The sequence below is a fragment of the Antechinus flavipes genome, chromosome X, assembly GCF_016432865.1.
Source record: "Antechinus flavipes isolate AdamAnt ecotype Samford, QLD, Australia chromosome X, AdamAnt_v2, whole genome shotgun sequence".
NCBI classification, from domain to species: domain Eukaryota; kingdom Metazoa; phylum Chordata; class Mammalia; order Dasyuromorphia; family Dasyuridae; genus Antechinus; species Antechinus flavipes.
In genome coordinates, this window is record NC_067404.1 from 63,416,848 (window position 1) to 63,436,302 (window position 19,455).

General features: G+C 38.1%; 1 protein-coding gene across 7 annotated transcripts in view; it reads left to right on the forward strand.

The window, feature by feature from the left end:
• APOOL (apolipoprotein O like) overlaps positions 1–19,455 on the forward strand; it is a 104,114-nt gene that overhangs the window by 70,125 nt on the left and 14,534 nt on the right. For 6 of the 7 annotated variants that reach the window (XM_051968541.1, XM_051968539.1, XM_051968545.1 and 3 more), the window contains exons 2-3: positions 13,179–13,274; positions 18,957–19,076. In XM_051968541.1, coding sequence (XP_051824501.1) covers positions 13,179–13,274; positions 18,957–19,076 — 216 coding nt within the window. Of the gene's footprint in view, positions 1–13,178; positions 13,275–18,956; positions 19,077–19,455 lie in introns of those variants that run through there. The other variant, XR_007948814.1, reaches the window with a different exon arrangement.

The window sequence follows — 19,455 nt, forward strand, 5'->3', positions numbered from 1 at the left end:
CTTTCCTGTCACTTCTGCCTCTTTAGAATCACCGGCTTCCTTAGGATTCATGTCAAGGACCACCTTCTGCAGGAGGCCTTCCCCTCAACTTCATGCTTTCCCTTCAAAGGATATCTTCCATTTACTCTGTAAGTTTCTTATACTGCTCTCTCTGTCTGTCTCTGTCTCTGTCTCTCCCCATATAAATACATACATGTTGTCTTCATTAGAATATAATAAGGTCATTGAGAGGGTCAGTAACTGTTCTGCTTTGTATACTCAGAGCTTAGCATAGTAACCAATGCTCAAAAAACCCTTAATGAATGCTTGTTTGCTTGACTGACTGGACTGCACGTGTACGGTACAACATGCCACCTATTTTAAGCTAGATTAAAAGAAACATCATAACCTGATCTTGTGAGCTAATAATACTGCTGTGTTATCTACCCTAGTCACACTATACCCGGGGAATTGTGGTCAATTCTTTGGGAGACATTTGTGGAAGAAGATTGATAAGCTGAAGTACATACAGAAGAGACTGACCAAAATAAGAGAGGAGTCTAGGGAGGGGAAAGGGCAAGGAAGGGAGGGAAGGGGACAGAAGAGTTGTCTTCTCATATATGAAAGACTGACGTGTGCACAATGGATTGGATTGCTTTGCTTTGGGTTTTTTAGGTCATTGGTGACATTAATAAATTAAGGTGTATTTACATTTCAAAGGTATATTTGAATTCCAGAAATATGATGTTAGTAACCAAACAAATATAAGATTTGTTTATTGAAACACCTCTGGCCAGGACAGTAATCTTACCTAAAATATCTTTAAGCTTTTGAATCAATGCAGAAACAGTAGGCTCTCTTGGGAATTAGTTGTTATTGCCTTCTCTGAGGCCTTCGGTGTAAACCTCAGAAAGCTAATGCCATCCTTAGGCTATAGGAACATCAAGACAATAGTGATTGGTACTTATTTAAGAACTGATTACATGCATTTACCAAAAAAAAAATGCTTCTTTTGTTGCTATTCATTGTTAACTATGTCAGGATTTGCTTTATTCAATTATATGTGAAATTAGTATTCATTTTATTCAAACATAAAACTTAGTAAGTTGATGGAGTTCTATAGATTGCATATGATAGAAAATTCTTCATACTAAAGTGTTGCTTTCTGAGTTTTTTCCCTCTTGTTTCAGGTTCTCTAACACACAAAAGAAAGTAATAGCTTGATAAAGGTCCATAAATGGTGAAGATGCAAAGTAATCATTCTCACAGAATTCAGGAGAAGGGAAAAATAAATAATTGAGCATTAGAAGCCAAGACAAAGTAAACATATCATACTTTGTAGTTGATCTTTAGAATTGTTCCCATTTTCTGACTTGCTGTGATGGAGGCCTTTTGTTTTTCCAGAATAAGCACTCTTGCTTCACTCTGTTTCAGAGGATCTGTTCACTCTGCTATTCATGCCTTCTCATCCTTGAGATTCTTGGGACCCGTTTTTCTACTTAAAGAGAAGTTTTCTCTTTTTTGTGGCTCTTAAAATGAGCACCTTTGCGTTTAATCAGACAGTGCCACAAGACAACATGGTAATTGCATTAAAATGAAATCTTAAGCATTTTTATCTAAAAATCGTTTGCAAAAGGTGATCAAGATGAAAAGGTCGGACAGAGTTGAAGCAGTCACTGTGGTACAGTGGCTAGAGTGCTGGACTTTGGAATGCCTGTGCTCAAGTCCCCCCCACGTGCCAAGACTAACTCTACTAAATTCCTGGGATTTTATTTTGCCTTTTTTTTCCAGCTGAGCAGTACTGTGAGGAAGAACTTTTGGGCACACCCATCCATCTGACTTAAGTTCCAGAGGTTTTGAAAAATATGTTGAATGGAAAAGTACTTGAAGTCCTCACATATCCCTTCTTTTACTCACATACCATAATCCCTTTCTATAATAAAACTGAGAATAGGAAAGAAAAAGAGGGCTACCTTCAAAAATATGAAATACACAAACTAATACATTATTGGTAGAGCTGTGATACCATTCTGTATTTTGAAAAGCAATCTGGAATTATGTAAAAAAAATGACCAAAACATCCATGAACCAGAGACTACATTCCTGAGCTTATACTTCTAGAAAATCATTGATAAGAAGATTCCCATGTATTCCCAAGACATTTATAACAGCACTTTTTGAGATAACAAAGAATTGAAAAGAGAGTAGATGTCAATTGGGGAATGACTAAACAAATTGTGGTAGTGAATATAATGGATTATTACTGTGCTGTAAGTAATTATGTATGTAATAAATACAGAGAAGCATGGAAAGATCTATATGACCCGATGCAGAATGAAGTAAGCAGGGTAAAAAAAAAAAAAAAAACATAATGCAGTTAGCTATAGTGACATAAATGGTATAAAAAAAAACATATATTCCGATGAAAAGTGAATGGAATAAAGCTATAAATCGAATATGACTTGAATGAAGAATTATGAGAGAATACCTCAGACCCATCCTTTTGTGGATGTAGAAGGTCTATAGATGTTATACATTACACATGGCTAAGTATCAGTCAGTTGTGTTACTATTTTCCCCTCTTAAAAATATTATTTATTACAAGAGATGGCCTTCTGGAATAAAGGGGATATTAGGGATAACTTCAGTGATAGAAGAAAACAGAAGACATCAATAAAATCTTTCTTTAACCATAAACCTATAGTATCTGTGCTTCTGCTGGTTTGGATCCTGTTTCCCTCGGTGCTAGTGACAGCTCCTTGATAAGTTAGTAGATGTTTTTTGAAAGTAACTATTCTCCAAAATTCAATGCCATACCCTATTCCTCTTACTGATGATGAGCCTTTCCATACTTAGCTAGCTAGGATGGGCCTAGGATAGCAGATACAATCCCTTTTTTGGTTTATACTAAAATTTTCCCTTCTTGAGAAGAACTATTATAGTTTGTGATCTGCTGGCACAGCCTTCAAGAATCCACAGTCACTTCCGTACCATGCTAAAGCAGCAGAGTAAGCCCTTAGTGGAATAATCATAATTATAATTATTATTTTAATTTGTTGCTTTTGATAGTAATTATCTGTTTCCTTTATGTAGCATGGTCACCTTATAAACCCCATGCTAATCTCCTCAAAAATAGCTCTGAGTCATTATGACGGTTACTGTTTGGGACAGTTGACTCATATTTCTAAGCATTTCTCCAAATGGACAGTGGTTATAATTGGAGGATTTTTTTGGACCATTAATTATCAGTTTTGAAATCTGTTTATGATTGCCATATCTGAGATAATTGGAGTGCAAAAACTGACTTTAATTTGAAATAATATTCTATTATCTGAATGGAAGTTTCCTGGTGGGTTTACCCTCTATAGTTTCTAGAAACATAGACCATTTCCTGTCTGCTGTTAAATAATCCAGCTGCAAACTGTCATGAAATCAAGTTTTCAAGAGCTAACAAATCACAGTGCACTGTAGCATGCAGCATTCATTCTATTAAGCTCTTAATGGCTGTTCTGAATTTTGATGACTAATCTCAAGTTGTCACAGCTCATTAGCTGTAGGGAATGGACATACCAAATGGCTGGACCAAATACTTGAGAGCAAATTGCACCTGTAATAATGTGAGCTCAAATGGATTTTGCCACCAATCCCGTTTTTCACATGCATCTCACCATTTACATTGGATACTAATGCCATATTATATTCAAGTACATTTGCACTCTAGGAGAATTTTACTTTGGGTTAGTAGGATATGCTAACTTTGTGGGGAGAGGGCTTTTGTTATATGAAGCATATTCTTGGGGAGTTTTAATTTGTTTAGATTAAATGCCAAATAAAATGAGCAACTCCATATACATAGTAGAACATAAAAAGAATATTGTACATAAAACTGAGTCTATTATATACAGATTGTTTTTATTAAAAATGTGTGTACATATATATATAGATACATATACATACATGTGTATATATTTCAGCATGTTACTTTCAAAGGTTCCCTGCTTATATGTGATTCCCACTTTTTATTCCCCTGTACATTTTTTCCAAGCAATGTTTCAGCGACTCTCTTTTTCTTTTCTTCATTTTTTGACAACTTTGTTTCTATCTCTTTTCTTTCTTCCTTCTTCCCCTACCACTGAGGGAACAAAAAGAAAAACAAAGCTCTTATAATAAATATGCATAGTTAAGCAAAACAAATATTCAGTGTCCATGTCAGAAAATGCATGTCTTTTTCTACATCTTTAGTCCATTATTGCTGTTTTTGTTCCCTCTTTACAGATGGGGAAACAGAGGCAAAAAGTTTAGATTACTTGTTCAGGATCATACAGCTAATGTGTGAGTTCAGATTTTAGCTGTTTTTCCAGCACTCAATTCCATTGCACCACCCAGGTGTCTCTTAGAATTTGTGCCAAAAAAAGCTCTTTCATATAATTTAATCCAACTATCTCCTTATATAGATGAGGAAATGGAAGCCCATAAAAGTCTAGTTACTTGCCTAAGATCACCCTGGTAATAAGTACAACTGCTAGTTAGGAAGACTGTCTCCTATTTCTTTTTTCAAGTTATATTTGATATTTTTAGTTCTGCTACATTCTCTTTTGATCTGTTGAGTATAGTTGTTCTTTTAATTTACATTGTTGTAGTCACTGTGTACATTGTTTTCCTGCCTCTGCTTACTTCAGTCTATATCATTTAATTTAGATATTCTCATGCTTCTGTTTTTATCAAATTGATGATTTCTAACCAAACATTATGTTTTTTCAGCCATTATGTTCATGTACCACATTTTTTTCAGCCATTCTTCAATTGATAGTCATCTATTTTCAGTTCTTTGCTATCACAAAAAAGTGCTGCTGTTGATATTTTAGTGCATATGAGGTCATTTTTCTTTTTAATGACTTCCTGGGAATATGCCCCGCAATGGTCTCTGATTCAAAGGGTTGTAAATGCCAAAGTAGCTGAGACAAGACAGAGATTAGATGTTTTTAGTATTTTAATAGTGTAGAGTTTGGACTGGCAAATCCATATTAGCTAATTGAGTTGAATGGGACTCTTGTCTCAAAGCATTCAGCAACAAGCAAGTAATTCCAGAGACTCTTATAGGGCTCCAGCGATCAGGAAAACAAAGACAGGGGAAGGGGGAGCAGAGCACTAGTAGAATGAAAATTCCAGGAAGGACCATAATTTTTTTATTCTGACAGGTTGGGGATGAAGAAGGAAGGATCATAAATTCTGCTAAGTTGGGAATTAAGAAGCTAGGTTAAGAAGAAGTCTGGGCCAGAAAGGTAGCGTCCCATCTAAGTATTTGAGATAAGCCATCTGGAGTTATAGGACTTTTTGGAATGCTAGAGTGGCCAGAGCTCCCAACCCTAATTGTCTCAGTCCTAATGGCCAGGAAGAGGGGGTTGCCACCAGAGAAACTGAAGCAGAACAATTTAAGGAAACTGAGACAGAACAATTCAGGGAAACTGAGACATAACAGGGTATGGGCATTTTAGTCACTTTTTTGCATAATTCCAAATTGCTTTCCAAAATAGTTGTACCACTTTGCAGCTCCACCAGTAATATAATAGTGTGCCTAACATTCCATAATCCTTCCAATATTATTGCCATTTTGGTCATCTTTGTAGGGTATGAGGTAAAGTCTCAAAATTATTTTGATTTTTGCAGTTCTCTTTTTATTAGCAGTTCTCATTATTATTAGCATTCTTTATGTTATTATGAATGCTTTGTAATTCTTTGGAATTGCAAATTTTATTTATTCACATCCTTGATCACTCATCTGTTCAAAAATGACAATTATTTTACATATATTTGTTAATTGCTTATATATCTTGAATACAAAACCCTAATCAGAGAAAATTTAATACAAAGATTCTTCATTCCTATTTTACCACATCTCCTCTTATTCTAGGTGCCTTAATTTTGTCTATGTAGAAGATTTTCACTTTCACAAAATCAAAGTTACTGTTTCATCTTTTGTAATTGTTTCCTTGTTTGGTTAAGAGTACATTTGCCCCATACCTGTGAGAAGTATATGATTTGCTTCTCTTCTCATTTTTTAAAATAGTATGATCTTTAAAATATTAGGATCATATATCCATTTAGGGTCTACTGTGGGGATGTTGGCCTAATCCTGATTTCTGATAGACTGTTTTCCACTTTTTTCTGTAGTTTTTATCAAATAAGGAATTCTCAGGTAATTCATGTTTTCTGCTTTTTTGAACACTAATTTATTAAGCTCTGTTGTTTCTGATTGTTTCTTGTCTAGACTGTTCCACTGATTTGTCCTTGTCTTTGTCCAAAACCAGAGAGTTTTGATGACTGCTGCTTTATAATCTACTTTGAGGTCTGGAAGTGCTATTCTCCCCCTTAGTCCTTACCTCTTTTCAATATTTCCTATAATATTCTAGATTCTGTGTTTTTCCAAGTGAATTTTGTTATTATTTTATCAAGTTCCATAAAGGGTATCCTTGGTAACTTGATAGGTATAGCATTAAAAAGATTAATTAACTTTGATAGTATTGTCTTCTTTATTATATTGGCACAGCCCAGTCCTAAGCACTGAATATTTATTTCTCTAGCTATTTAAGTTGTTCTTTATTTCTTTAAGAAGCCCTTTGTAATGGAATATATTCAAACCTTTTTCCCCTCTTGCTTTGGGAAGTCAATCCCCAGATAATTTAGCATTTTGTGATTATGGGGAATGTGATTTCCATTTATATTATTGCTCCTTGGGTTTTCTCATTATTATATGAAAACTATTGATTTTTGAGGGTTTATATTGCATCTTGCACTTTGACTGGTCATTAAATGTCTTGGTATCTTTGCTGATTCCCTAGGATTTTCCAAGTATACCATATCATCAGAAAATAAGAATAATTTTATCTCTTCTTTACCTATCATTATGCCTTTCCTTTCTTCTCTTACTGCTGTTGGTGGCATTTCTAGAAATATATCAAATAATAGTAAGGAGTGGGCATCCTTGTTTTATTCCATTATTATTAGATATTCTAATTTGTCCCCATTGGAAATGATGCTTGTTTTTGGTTTTAAATAAATCTCTTCTGTAATATTTTTTAAAGGTCCCTTTATGCCTATATTTTATAGGGTTTTTAGCATAAATGAGTACTGTTCTTTATCAAGACTTTTTTGCATCTTCTAATTTGGTTGTGTGGCTTTATAGGTTTTGGTTTTAATTAAGATTTTAATTTATTTAATTTAATTGATTATTTTCCTAATGTTGAATCATCCTTGCATCCCTGGAATGAATCCAACTTGGGCATACCAGTTGGAGGTTTAATGGTATGTGTAGTATCTTGGTTGTGATTACCTAGAGTTCCATAATTGACTTCTCGACTTCAAATACTCAAAGCATTGTGTGAAGGGAAAAAAAACCAGCCAAAACTGATAAGGTACCATCTGAGGCAAAGCAATACATGATTTGATCAATCAAATTGCTGTTATTCACTTCAGTTAATAAATGTACTTTTAACAGTAATACCAACTTTTGAATTATGTGATGGATAGTCAAAACCTTTTGTGCTAATATGCAGCACCTCAGACATGAGTTATCATCTAATCCCCCCAAGTGCCCCAATAGTCTTCATGCACTTATAAGCTTCAGTAGTTAAAAATGCATGAAAACTTTTGGAATATACTAGATGCTTATGCTTAGATTATGTATTCTTTCTGCAAATGCAAGATGGAATACCATTTCAGAAATGACAACTAGGAATATGATATTGTTGTAGCTTGTGTGGATTAGGAAAATCCTATCTTCTGGAAGCCAGTTTTCTCCTTTTTCTTAAGACTCATTTTCTTCTCTAAAATGAAGGGATTGTACTAAATGGGTTTTATGGCTCCTACTAGTGCTAACATTCAGTAATTGCTATACTAGTTTAGGAATGTTAATCTGGAAGTAGTATCCGGGATCATTTGGAAGCAAATGAGACTGTAGTTAAGGAGAAGAGATTACAAAGTCATTCCAGGAATCCAAGCAGGTACAGTATGATGAGGAGAATCTGAACTAGGGTAGCAGGAAGGGAAATAAAGAAGAAAGTACACAATGTATGTGCTAGAGCAGTTACACATGAAGCTAAAAGTTGACAAAGAGTCATCTGTGTTACTTTCAAAATAGGATGGTAAAGTAGCTAGGGATAGGGACTAAAACTATGGTTACATTATGGATAGGACACTCCCAACAGTAAGAGAGTAAAATCAGTATATCTGAGGGCCTTCCCTTCATTAATTCCCTTTCCTCCTAACCTGTATTGAGCCTCATTCTTCATACAATACTATGGGAAAATTATAATGTCATGTGTTTTACTTCTCTTTGTACTCTTGATATAGTAAACCTTTAAAGTATCATTTTTTAGTTTGGTTTATCATTAAAGATGTGCCCCAATTTATAGATACCCTACTATTTATGACATATTTTTCAGTTTCAATAATTAATTGTTGTGGTGTTCATATCTAAACAAGAGGCCAGTGTGTAGAATTGAATTCTAAAGATTAGATCCATTTTTATTATGCAGGTATTCTTTTCAGTAGAAAATTGTTGAGCGTAAGAGCTATAGTGGAGGAGGGATTCTTTAAACCTCAATTCTAGTAATAAAAATCCCTTGAGGAAAGACTGTATCTAATGCTTACTATATTTTTTAACTGATGAGATAATGTTAATGTGTCAAAAGGGAGAAAATTGGAAATAAAAGCTATCTCACTAAAGAAAGCAACCAAGTCATTGAGCTTTACTTTTTTGGTAAATAAATGCACTTGTGAAGACTGAGTCTTAGGAAAGATTTAACTGATCTTGATTCATTTAAAGTCATGCAAACTCTGCTGTTTGTAAATCTGTGCAGATGCGATTCTACTCTAGGGATGCTCTGTCATTGTTATTGCTGTTTGTCTTTCATTGAAGACAGCCATGATGTCAGGAAGGTGATGCCGGGACGTGCAAGTGAATTGGATTTGAGTGAGGGAGGCCGTGCAAGGTTACTTGCCTTACTTTCCCCTCCAGAGTCATCTGGGTCCAGTGGACAGACATAGATTAGTATATCTGGAGATGGCCCTGGATGCAGGGGGAGACCTTGGCCTTTTTCAGCTGAGGTCTTCAATAGGTCTCAGTTTGACTGAGGTAACACCTAATCAGTGATTAAGGTGAGGTAGCAATGGAGAACAAAGAATTTCCTCTTTTACCTGGTCAAAAACCAAACACTCTAAATAAATAAATAAATATGAAAGGGGAAGACTATCAGAGTTTCTGATCAAAGCAGAAATAATTGCTATTTACATTCACTCTGAGTCAATCAGACTGTCATTGAAAGGGAAAAGAAAATATGAGCCCATTTTACCACTTTTCATTGATTGATTCATCATGATTTCTTTTAAAATTACCAAATAATTTAAAATTAAATGTTTTTTCTTAACTGAAACAGAGAACTGCTTCCATTGTTCAAGTGTTATTGTGATCTCTTATTTTACAATTAAGGAAACTGAAGCTGACTCAGATTAGTTGAATTGAATTCAGGTCTTCTCTACTCCAGGCCTGACATACTATGCCACTAGGTCAGGGTAGTAGAGCAATGTGTCATTTACCACCAAAGCATTCAAAGGTAGTACTGTGATATTCTCAAAAACCAGACAAGTATGGGACTCAGGGTAGCTCCTTGATGCAGAAGAACCCAAGTTCATTTGACTAAAGCACATGTTAACCTGTCTCTCAGGCCTGTTGTGAAGATAAATGAAATAATATTTGTCAAGCTCTTTGCACAGTACCTGGCACATATGTATTCCACACTTACATATGTAAAAAAAAAATTTAATTTGAAGATGACATAATTTCCCTTGTCGGGGTAGTAGGTGCCACTGTAGTGAGTAGAACACTGGACCTCAAATCAGGAAAACCTGAGATCAAATCGAGATTCAAATACTTGCTAGCTGTGTAACTCCAGACAAGTCGCTTCACCTCTCTTTGTTTCTTCAGCTGTGAAATGGGGATAATAACAGCAATAACTATCTCTCTGGTTTGTGGTGAGGATCAAATGAGATTATATTTGTAAAGTGTTTAGCACAGTACCTGGAAAATAGTAAATACTTTCAGTTGTTATCCAGTCATTTTTCAATTATGTCTCATTGTGACCCCAGTTGGGGGTTTTTTGGTGAAGATAGCGGAGAGGTTTGCCATTTCCTCCAGCTCATTTTGCAGATGAGGAAATTGAGGAAAACAGGGTGAGGTGACTTGCCCAAGGACCCATAGCCAGTTAGTATCTGAGGCCAGATTTGAACTCAGGAAGAATCGTTCTGACTCTAGGCTACTATAATCTATCCACTATACTACCTAACTGCTCCTAGAAATGAGCAAGTACTTAATAAATGTTTATTTCCTTTCCTTCTTTCCATCTTTGTTGGGGCATGGGAGTAGAGCTAGAAGTTGAGTTTCTTTAACTTTTCCTATCAAAGCTTCAAATAATTCATATATTTATTGATATTGATTAAAATTCCCACCAGAACACAAATTACATACCAGACATAGAATGAGAGAAAAAGGGATCACGATTGAATGGGAAGAGGCCACAATCCATTTAACACATACATGATTTGGAGAAACTTATGTAGAACAGGGCTCCATGGGTAGATGAATCAGCAGGAAAAAGCTATGGATGTTTCTACATGCATTACAGGAAGCCTTGAAAATAAAAAAAAAAAAATTTCTTGCTGAAGACAAATCTTCAGTATAAACTCATGAGTTAAGGCTTATGTTTTATTTTTTCCTATTAAAAATAATGTTGTACAAGGAAGAATGTCCTCTGACAAGGTGCTGCTTTGATTATCTGCACCAACCAGATTTATGCCTGATTAAAACAAGAAATTTCTCAGTTGGAGCCAGCAGTCTACTTTCTTAAAATAGTATTGAAGCAGGCCCAGTTACTGCTGCTATACAAGCAGCAGAATGCTTGGTATCACCCGTTTCTCCTAAGGTGCTCCCCCACATAAATCTCCAGAAGTAAATTAGTGCAAATGGACAATCTGGAAAACAGTGTGCTTTATTGCTGGGATTTTTATTTGAACTGTTTGCAAGGAAAACTTTGAGGAGTTGTTTTTTGGTATTTATGGCAGCCCTTTTTGTAGTGGCAAGGAACTGGAAACCAAGTGGATATCCATCAGTTGGAGAATGGCGGAATAAGTTATGTTGTATGAATGTGATGGAATATTACTGTTCTGTAAGAAACGATCAGCAGGATGATTTCAGAGAGGCCTGGAGAGACTGACATGAACTGATGCTGAGTGAAATGAGCAAGACCACGAGATCATTATGCACAGCAACAGCAAGATTTTACGAAGATCAGTTCTGATGGATGTGACTCTTTCCAACAATGAGATGATTGAGACCAGTTTCTGTGATCTTGTGATGAAGAGAGCCATCTACACTCAGAGTGGGGACTATGGGAACTGAGTATGGATCACAATATATTTTTATTTCTTTTGTTGTTGTTTGCTTGCATTTTGTTTTCTTTCTCATTTTTGTTCCCTTTTTGAGCTGATTTTTCTTGTGCAGCAAGATAATTGTATAAGTATATATACATATATTGGATTTAACATATTTTAACATGTTTAACATATGTTGGATTACTTGCAATCTAGAGGAATTTTTCAAGGATCAATGTTGAAAAGTTATCCATGCATAGGTTTTGAAAATAAAAAGCTTTAATTAAAAAAGAGAGATTTTTTTGGTCTGAGAGGCTAATTTTCTTAATAATCTTAAAAATTCAAAGAAAGTTAAAAGAATACCACTTTTCTCTTTATCTAATGTTTGAAAATGGTTAAAAAAAAAAAAAAAGGAATACTTTGGAAAACAGTGCAAATGAGGATGTCGTTTTGAGTTGTGTAGATGCTGTTTCTCTGAATTTTTCATAATGAGTCCTAGGGTTTCCAAATTCAGCTCTAAAATGGGAGGGTTGTGAACCCCAAGGAACTCTTGGGGTTTCCTCGAAATTAGAAAACTGAAATTCTAATCTTGACCTGTAACCCTGGGCTTAGGCCATGAGCACTGTACCATGGTGAACTTGGCCTGATTCCTCAAGTAGTTACTGTTTACTACATCCTAAATGCCATGCCACCTGTCCTTGGCTCCTGAGGTTTTTGCCACTCTTATTCCCAACTACAATTAGGTTCCTACTCAGGCCACCTACTTTTATTGTCATTGCCTGACTTGGATCTTGTACCAAGTAGCCAGAACTATGTCAGAAGCCACAGTGTGGCATCTCTGTGCCCACTGCCTGCTTCAGTGCCCAGATGCACCTGAGGAGAGGCTTGGGTTTCAGAGGAGGGGATGGGGTTAGAGTAGAAGTGAACACCAAGACTTCTAAAATCCTCCTAACAGAGCAGGAGAAATGACACGTAGCTCTCATTTGTAACAGTGCTGGGGAAAGCTCTGGATTTAGTGACAGCTGAGCTGGAATCTATTCCTAGTTTTCTTTCTTCTCTTGTTTGTATGGTCTTGGACAAAACAATTCTGTTCTCTGGGCCTCAGTTTCTTTATGTGTCAAATGAGGGGGCTGGATCTTTAAAAGTTTCATTCTAGCTCTTAATGTCTGAGTTAGACACCTGACATTGTGGGAAACATCCTGCTTTTGCTACCCACATTCCCCTTTGTTTCTCTTTGATTTTCCACCCCCTCTCCCCCCTCTCAAATCATCGAGTTCCTGGATCCAAAGTACTTTGTCATGCCTTACACTAAAGTTCCTTCCCACTCTAAAAAATCTGTGATTCATCTTAGCATTCATCCGGTTACACACTGTACAAACATAGGTAGGTAGGTAGCGAGCACTTAAGATCGTCTGCTATCTGTTAATAATCATTGTGAGAAAGGGTTTTGGGGGAGAAATAATAATTGACATTTATACAGCACTTTTTAAGCTTTACTAAGTTTTTTTTACACACGTTTTTATCCTTCTAACATTCCAGCAAGATAGGAAACTCAGGTTCGTAGGGGTTATATGTCTCAGAAGAGAGGTTTCTACTCACTCCCAAGTCCAACGGTGTCATCCCATCCCATCCCTCCCCTCAGAAAAAAATGGAGCACTCGGGTTTTCATTTGTATTAGCCGGAGCTGATGGCACTCCTCACGTAATCACAGAGCTTCATAGGAAAGAGGGAGAAAAAGGTCCCAGTTGATGAGGTCTCTGCTTTTTCTCTCCCAGATGAAAAAGCTGACAGCTCTCACCACTTTTGCGTCTCTGAATGTGCGTGCCGTAGCCGAAGAGGAAGCCCCCCAAAAGACACTGAAACCAACGCAGGTAAGTGCCTGTTTTGAGGTGATTCTGTTGGTATAATAAGAATATCAAACAGTATGAGTTTTAAAACATTCTGACCTCACTGAAGAAAGAAGTGAGTGCGAAATAGAGCTATGAATTACCTAATTCAGTTTCCTCAGATTCTCACCATTTCTCTTCAGGCATATTAGGCATCTATTAGGTGCTAGGCACAATTAGAGATGTTTCTTTTTTTGTAAAGTGTACTTTCCTTCAAAGCACTCGTTATGCATTTGAATAATAAGACTGAGAAGTAGTACCTAAGAGAGGTTCCTACCTGGAAGGGGAAGGATCACGAATGGAACTAGGAAGGAAGTAGCATCTTAGCTGAGCTTTAATGAAAAGAAAAAGATTTTGAGAACTGGTGAGGGCTGAGAGTCTGTCCCAGAAAGGGGACGTAGGGCACAGAACAGAACCCTCGACAGCAGTCGAGGGAAGAACTGGCCTCTGGCTTGGCTGGAATGGAACACACGTGAAGAGGAATATCCATTTGGAAGCAGATCATGGAAGGTCCTGAATGCCAGACTACTGAGTAGGCAGTGGGAATCGGGGGAGTGGTAGGAACAATCCTGTACATTAGGAAGATGATTTTGGCAGCAAAGTAAGGATCAGTTGGAGAGGAGAGAGACAAGAAGCAGAGTGACCTGTTAGAAGGTAATTCCAGTCATTCAAGCAGAAAATAACAGGAGCCTGAGCTAACATGCTAGAGGAATGGAATTGGAAAGGAGTGGGCCAAGGCAAGAGATAATCGAAGTCGGTGTGATTGAACTTGGCAATCAATTGTCTCTAGGAGCTGAGACAGTGGGAAGAGTTGGAAATGACTAAGGTTTGGAACCTGTGGGATTCTAGAAATGGTGGAGCAGTTAAGAGGCAGTCCAAAGCCTGCAAAGAAAGCAATGGTTCACTTTGGGATATTGGAAGGACATTCAAGGGGTGATTGTGCAGTAGGCAGTTAAGAAAACCTAGATGAGCCTCAAGGAAGAAAGAGGGTGGAAATTCAGATTTGGAGTCATCTGCAGAATACAATTATGAGGGGAAGCTTATTTTTTTTTTCAAAATAGTTTTTTTTAAACAATCAATGTTTTTTTTTCTTGTTTCATTTCTTTTTTTATTATAGCTTTTTATTTACAAGACATATGCATGGGTAATTTTTCACCATTGACAATTGCAAAACCTTTTGTTACAATTTTTCCCCTCTCTTCCCCCACTCCCAGATGGCAGGTTGACCAATACATCTTATATATGTTAAAGTATATGTCAAATACAATACATGTATACATGTCCATACAGTTATCTTGCTGCACAAAAAAAATCGGAAATAGTGTATAATTAGCCTGTGAAGAAATCAAAAATGCAGGTGGAAAAGAATAGAGGGATTGGGAATTCTATGAAGTGGTTCACACTCATTTCCCAGAGTTCTTTCCCTGGGCGTAGCTAGTTCAGTTCATTACTGCTCCATTGGAACTGATTTGGTTCATCTCATTGTTAAAGAGGGTCACGTCCATCAGAATTGATCATCATATAGTCTTGTTGTTGAAGTATATAATGATCTCCTGGTCCTGCTCATTTCACTCAGCATCAGTTCATGTAAGTCTCTCCAGGCCTTTCTGAAATCATCCTGCTGGTCATTTCTTACAGAACAATAATATTCCATAACATTCATATGCCACAATTTATCGAGCCATTCTCCTATTGATGGGCATCCACTCCATTTCCAGTTTCTGGCCATTACAAAGAGGGCTGCCACAAACATTTTTGTACATACGGGTCCCTTTCCCTTCTTTAAGATCTCTTTGGGATATAAGCCCAGTAGTAGCACTGCTGGATCAAAGGGTATGCACAGTTTGATAACTTTTTGGGCATAATTTCAAATCATTCTCTAGAATGGCTGGATGTATTCACAATTCCACCAATCGTGTGTATCAGTGCCTCAGTTTTGCCACATCCCCTCCAACACTCCACATTATCTTTCTCTGTCATTCTAGCCAGTCTGACAGATGTGTAGTGGTATCTCAGAGGGAAGCTTATTTTTCGAAATTATTTTTCCTCCTGAAAAATTGTTTTTAGTTTAAGTAGCAGTGCACAAAGTAACTTAAGACTTCTGGATAGCCTGGTATATAACATTTACAAAAATGTGTCCTAATAAAGAAAATCCCATGGGAACTTGCAGAACAGATAAGTAAGAATTACTTCTGTTTTTTTTTTTTTGATAAGAATTTGTTGCACAGTACCTTTAAAAAGCCTGTTTTTTCTTGTAAAGGGCTGAAACTATGAAAAGGTGTACTTGAATCAGACAATCGAGCACTCCGAGCACTTTACCTTTTCCATATGAGACAGTGACTCTATTAGCATATTTTTGGATAAATGATTCTTCTCACAGTTGATGCTGGCTCAATGTTTGGTGTTAAGATAATCGTAGGCAAGGATTAGAAGGTGGGGTGAGACAGGCCAGAGTCACTTGGCGGCAGGACGAGGAGGAGAAAGGTGGAGAGTCTGGGCTCCAGAATCGAGAAGAGATCTTTGGCAAAACTTGTGGCAGTTTGCCTGCTTCTTTCACTTCTCTCCCTAAAAACCAAGGACTTTTACTTATCCTGAGTCTGGGTGATCCTGAGGGCTCCAGGGAGCTAGCTTGGACTTAACATTTTCTATGCATTTAAAAACCAGAAACTAACTTGTGAAGATTTTGCTTAGGTTTGAGTAGATTTGAGTATGACTGACAGATATTATTAGGCAGACAAGAGTGTCCCAAAAGTCTTAGTGAAATTTTAAGCCTTAGGAGCTTTAATCTGCACTAAGATTTTTGGAGCACCCTGTATAAAATGAGGTCTATACTTCAGTGTAAAGTTATTTTTAGTCAAATTTTGAGGAAGGGAATATTCTAAAGGCAACAAAGTAGCATTGGAGGTAGAGCTCTAGACCTGGAGTCAAGAAGACTTCATTTTAAATTCTGCCTCAGTCCCTCACTAATTGTCTTTTCCCGGACAAGTCACTTAACCTCTGTTTGCCTCAGTTTCCTGACTTGTCAGATGGGACAAATAAAAGCACCTATTACCCTGAGTTGTCATGAGGATCAAATGAGATATTATTAGTGAAGCGCTTAGCAGAGTGCTTAAAACGTAGGAGATACTCTGTAGCTGCTTATTCCCTTCCCCCTTTCTAAAAGATTTCTCCATCTTCTAGGTAGTTTTCCCAGTTGAAATCTCCCTTTGATTATTGACCTCTTAAAGTCTCAGAGTCAACATTCTAAACATGAGTTTATTATTCAAGTCTCTGATCGTTAAAAATGTATGAGATTTGACTGGATGTAAAGCTCTTTTAGCAAATTCTTTATAAGTAGTTTTGAATCATTCCCTGGTCCTTTGCTGATTTCTACTAACAATGCAGGAGAAATCTTGTTAGCTAGAGGAGAGTACTGTTTACTTGGGCTCCATTTAACTGAGACTTGACTGTGGATTTCACCCCCTATCCCTAATAAAGAACAAGCATGTGCAGCTTCTTGTATCCATGATCAGGGTGTTCCTCAGTAGAAGGAATAGGGCTAGCTTCTCAACACCCCACCCCCAAGCCTCCTTTTCTTCTCCATAGGATAACAGGACCGGAGAATGGTAACCAGAAGCCCTAAGAGGCTCTCCAGTCCATCTTGCACATTTTAGAGATAAAGCAACTGAGGCACCAAAAAAGATTGAGTAGCTAGCCCAGGAGCACCCACTGAAGAGCTGGATTTGATGCCATGTCCAGCTCTCTGTACTCCCTTTACTGGTCAGGCAGCAGAGCCAGTCCGTAGGCTGCAAACTCCTGTTGAGTGGAGGGTGCCGGGGCTTCTGGAAGGTCCTGGACCCTGTAAAGTCCTTCTGCTGACTGATATCTTGGGAGATGAGGCTTTTAGACTGAAGGCTCATGACCTATGTTTTTGTTGGCTTAACCAAGATAGGTCAGCATTTTCTTTACAGTTTATGGTCTTAAAGTATGACCTGCGTCACTGAGATATTAAAAGACCTGCCCAGGGTCACACAGCCAGATTTGAACATTGGTTTTCCTACCCACTCTCCATTTACTATATTATACTGCCTCACCTAAGCCCTTTTCCCTGTTACAGTGGTAAGATAATATCACTCATTTATGACATTATATTAATATATGTGGTAGTCTCTAACATTTAATTATATATTGATATATAATAATATAATATGAATATTATCAGAGGATCTGAGAGCAGATTTGGAGAGGACGAGGTGGAAGACACAATGGTTATTGGCAGCATCTGGAGGATGTGACTAGAGACCAGATCTTTGGTAAACTTCCTGCATCACACTTGCCTGATTCCTTCTAGCCATGGTTAATAAATAAGCACATGCCTCTCTTAAGCTTTTCACAGAGCCTTTCTCTGTGTCTCCTGAAGGAGGCAGAAAGGAAGGAGAAAGTGTGTACTAAGTGCTAGTGAGCACTGGATGCTAGAGATGCTAAAACAAAAGCAGACACACGGGGGAAGTGGTGGCCCCGCAGGGGCCCTTTGATTCCAGCAAGTTACAGGAATAGTGAGTGAGGTCATAGGGAACAAGGCGGAAATAACAACCAGGACAGAGTTGATTTGATCCTGGTTTATGGTTTCTGTGCTCAGCCGTTAGCACAGTGCTTGGCACACAGAAGGTGCTTAATAAATGCCGACGGGGGCAGCTAGGTGGCTCAGTGGATGGAGCACCAGCCCTGAAGTCAGAAGGACCTGAGTTCAAATGTGGCCTCAGACACTTAACACTTCCTAGTTGTGTGACCCTGGGCAAGTCACTTAACACCAATTACCTCAGGAAATAAATATATGAATGAATGAATGCTTACTGGCTGACTGGCGGTTACAGTCCCAGAGAGGCTTAGTGAGGATGAGAAAGAGATGGGAGTGGAAGAGAAACCTGGCTAGGAGCTTACCCAAAGTGTCCAGGAGAGGCAGTCACTGGATGGGATAGTGGAGCCCCAAGCAGACAGTTCCTTGAAGGTCTAGCACAGGCATGTTGTCAGATGTGAGGTGAGCTTATTATCAGGGAGGGTGTAGATAATCATCCCGAAAGGAGGGAGTGAAGTGAGGAAGTCACCAACTCCCTTGCCTCCTTGTAGCTGTTGGCTTAGCAGTGTCCAAAATAACAATGAAACCTCATCATTCTCTGCCTGGAAAGCAGGCGATCATTTGGTAACTCTGCTCAAGCAAAAGCCTTGCCTGGTGGTACTAGTCTGCTGAGAGGCCCACACGGCCCCTGCAGCCAAAAGATCGAGCTGCCTGGGAGCCACTGGGAATTCATGTTTGCTTACTGGCTTTCACACTTGGATCTTCTTTAATTATGTCTTGTGTTTAATATTGTGTGCTCCAGCCTTACTAGATACTAAGGTATAAGCTGATCAGAATCTGGCTTTGTCACTCAGGTTTAACAGGCATGTATTAAATGCTTCAGATGTGCCAGACACTGTGCTGAGGAAGCAAGGTTGGGAGACTTTCTTTGTGGGAAAAGAGTTTTTCTTCCTTGAATTTTTCATGTGAGGGGGAGAGGGGAGGGGAAAAGAGGGAGGGAGGCAGGTAGACAAACACTGACTCCTGGCTGTTTATGTTTGTGTGTATGTGAGGGAGACAGAGAGGGACTCTTCCATATAAATTTGTATTTTTCTTTCTTTTTGCCTTTGCAGCTCCCAATTTATAATGCGCCATCTCTCCATTCGAAGTACATCGAAGAGCAGCCTGGCCATTTACAAACTCGCATTGCTTCCATCCGAACCACAGCGTCTCATTATTTCGGCTGGTGCAAAGTAAGAAACATTATGTCAGTGATCCTTCTCCTAACACAAGGGTTTAAAGTGCCTGCTTTGTGTTCTTAGCCACACAACAGCTCGAGTGTTTTTAGGTATTTCTTAGTGTGAATTTTCAAACACAAAAACCTCCTCTCCAGGTTGCCATTGCTGATTGTTCCCGGTCAGGCTCAGGCCGATGTGTTCCCAGCTGGGCCTGGCCCTTCCAGCCAGTCTGCCTCACCCTGTTGCCAGGCACTGCTCGAATGAGCAGCATCAGCCCGCACAGTAGTGGTATTCACATCAGCGTGATACTGTCATTGTGTGACCTTGGAGCCCGTGTCCGGGCATCAGAATCACTGTCACCATCATTCTAAGCCAGTTGCCATTCAAATCTGCT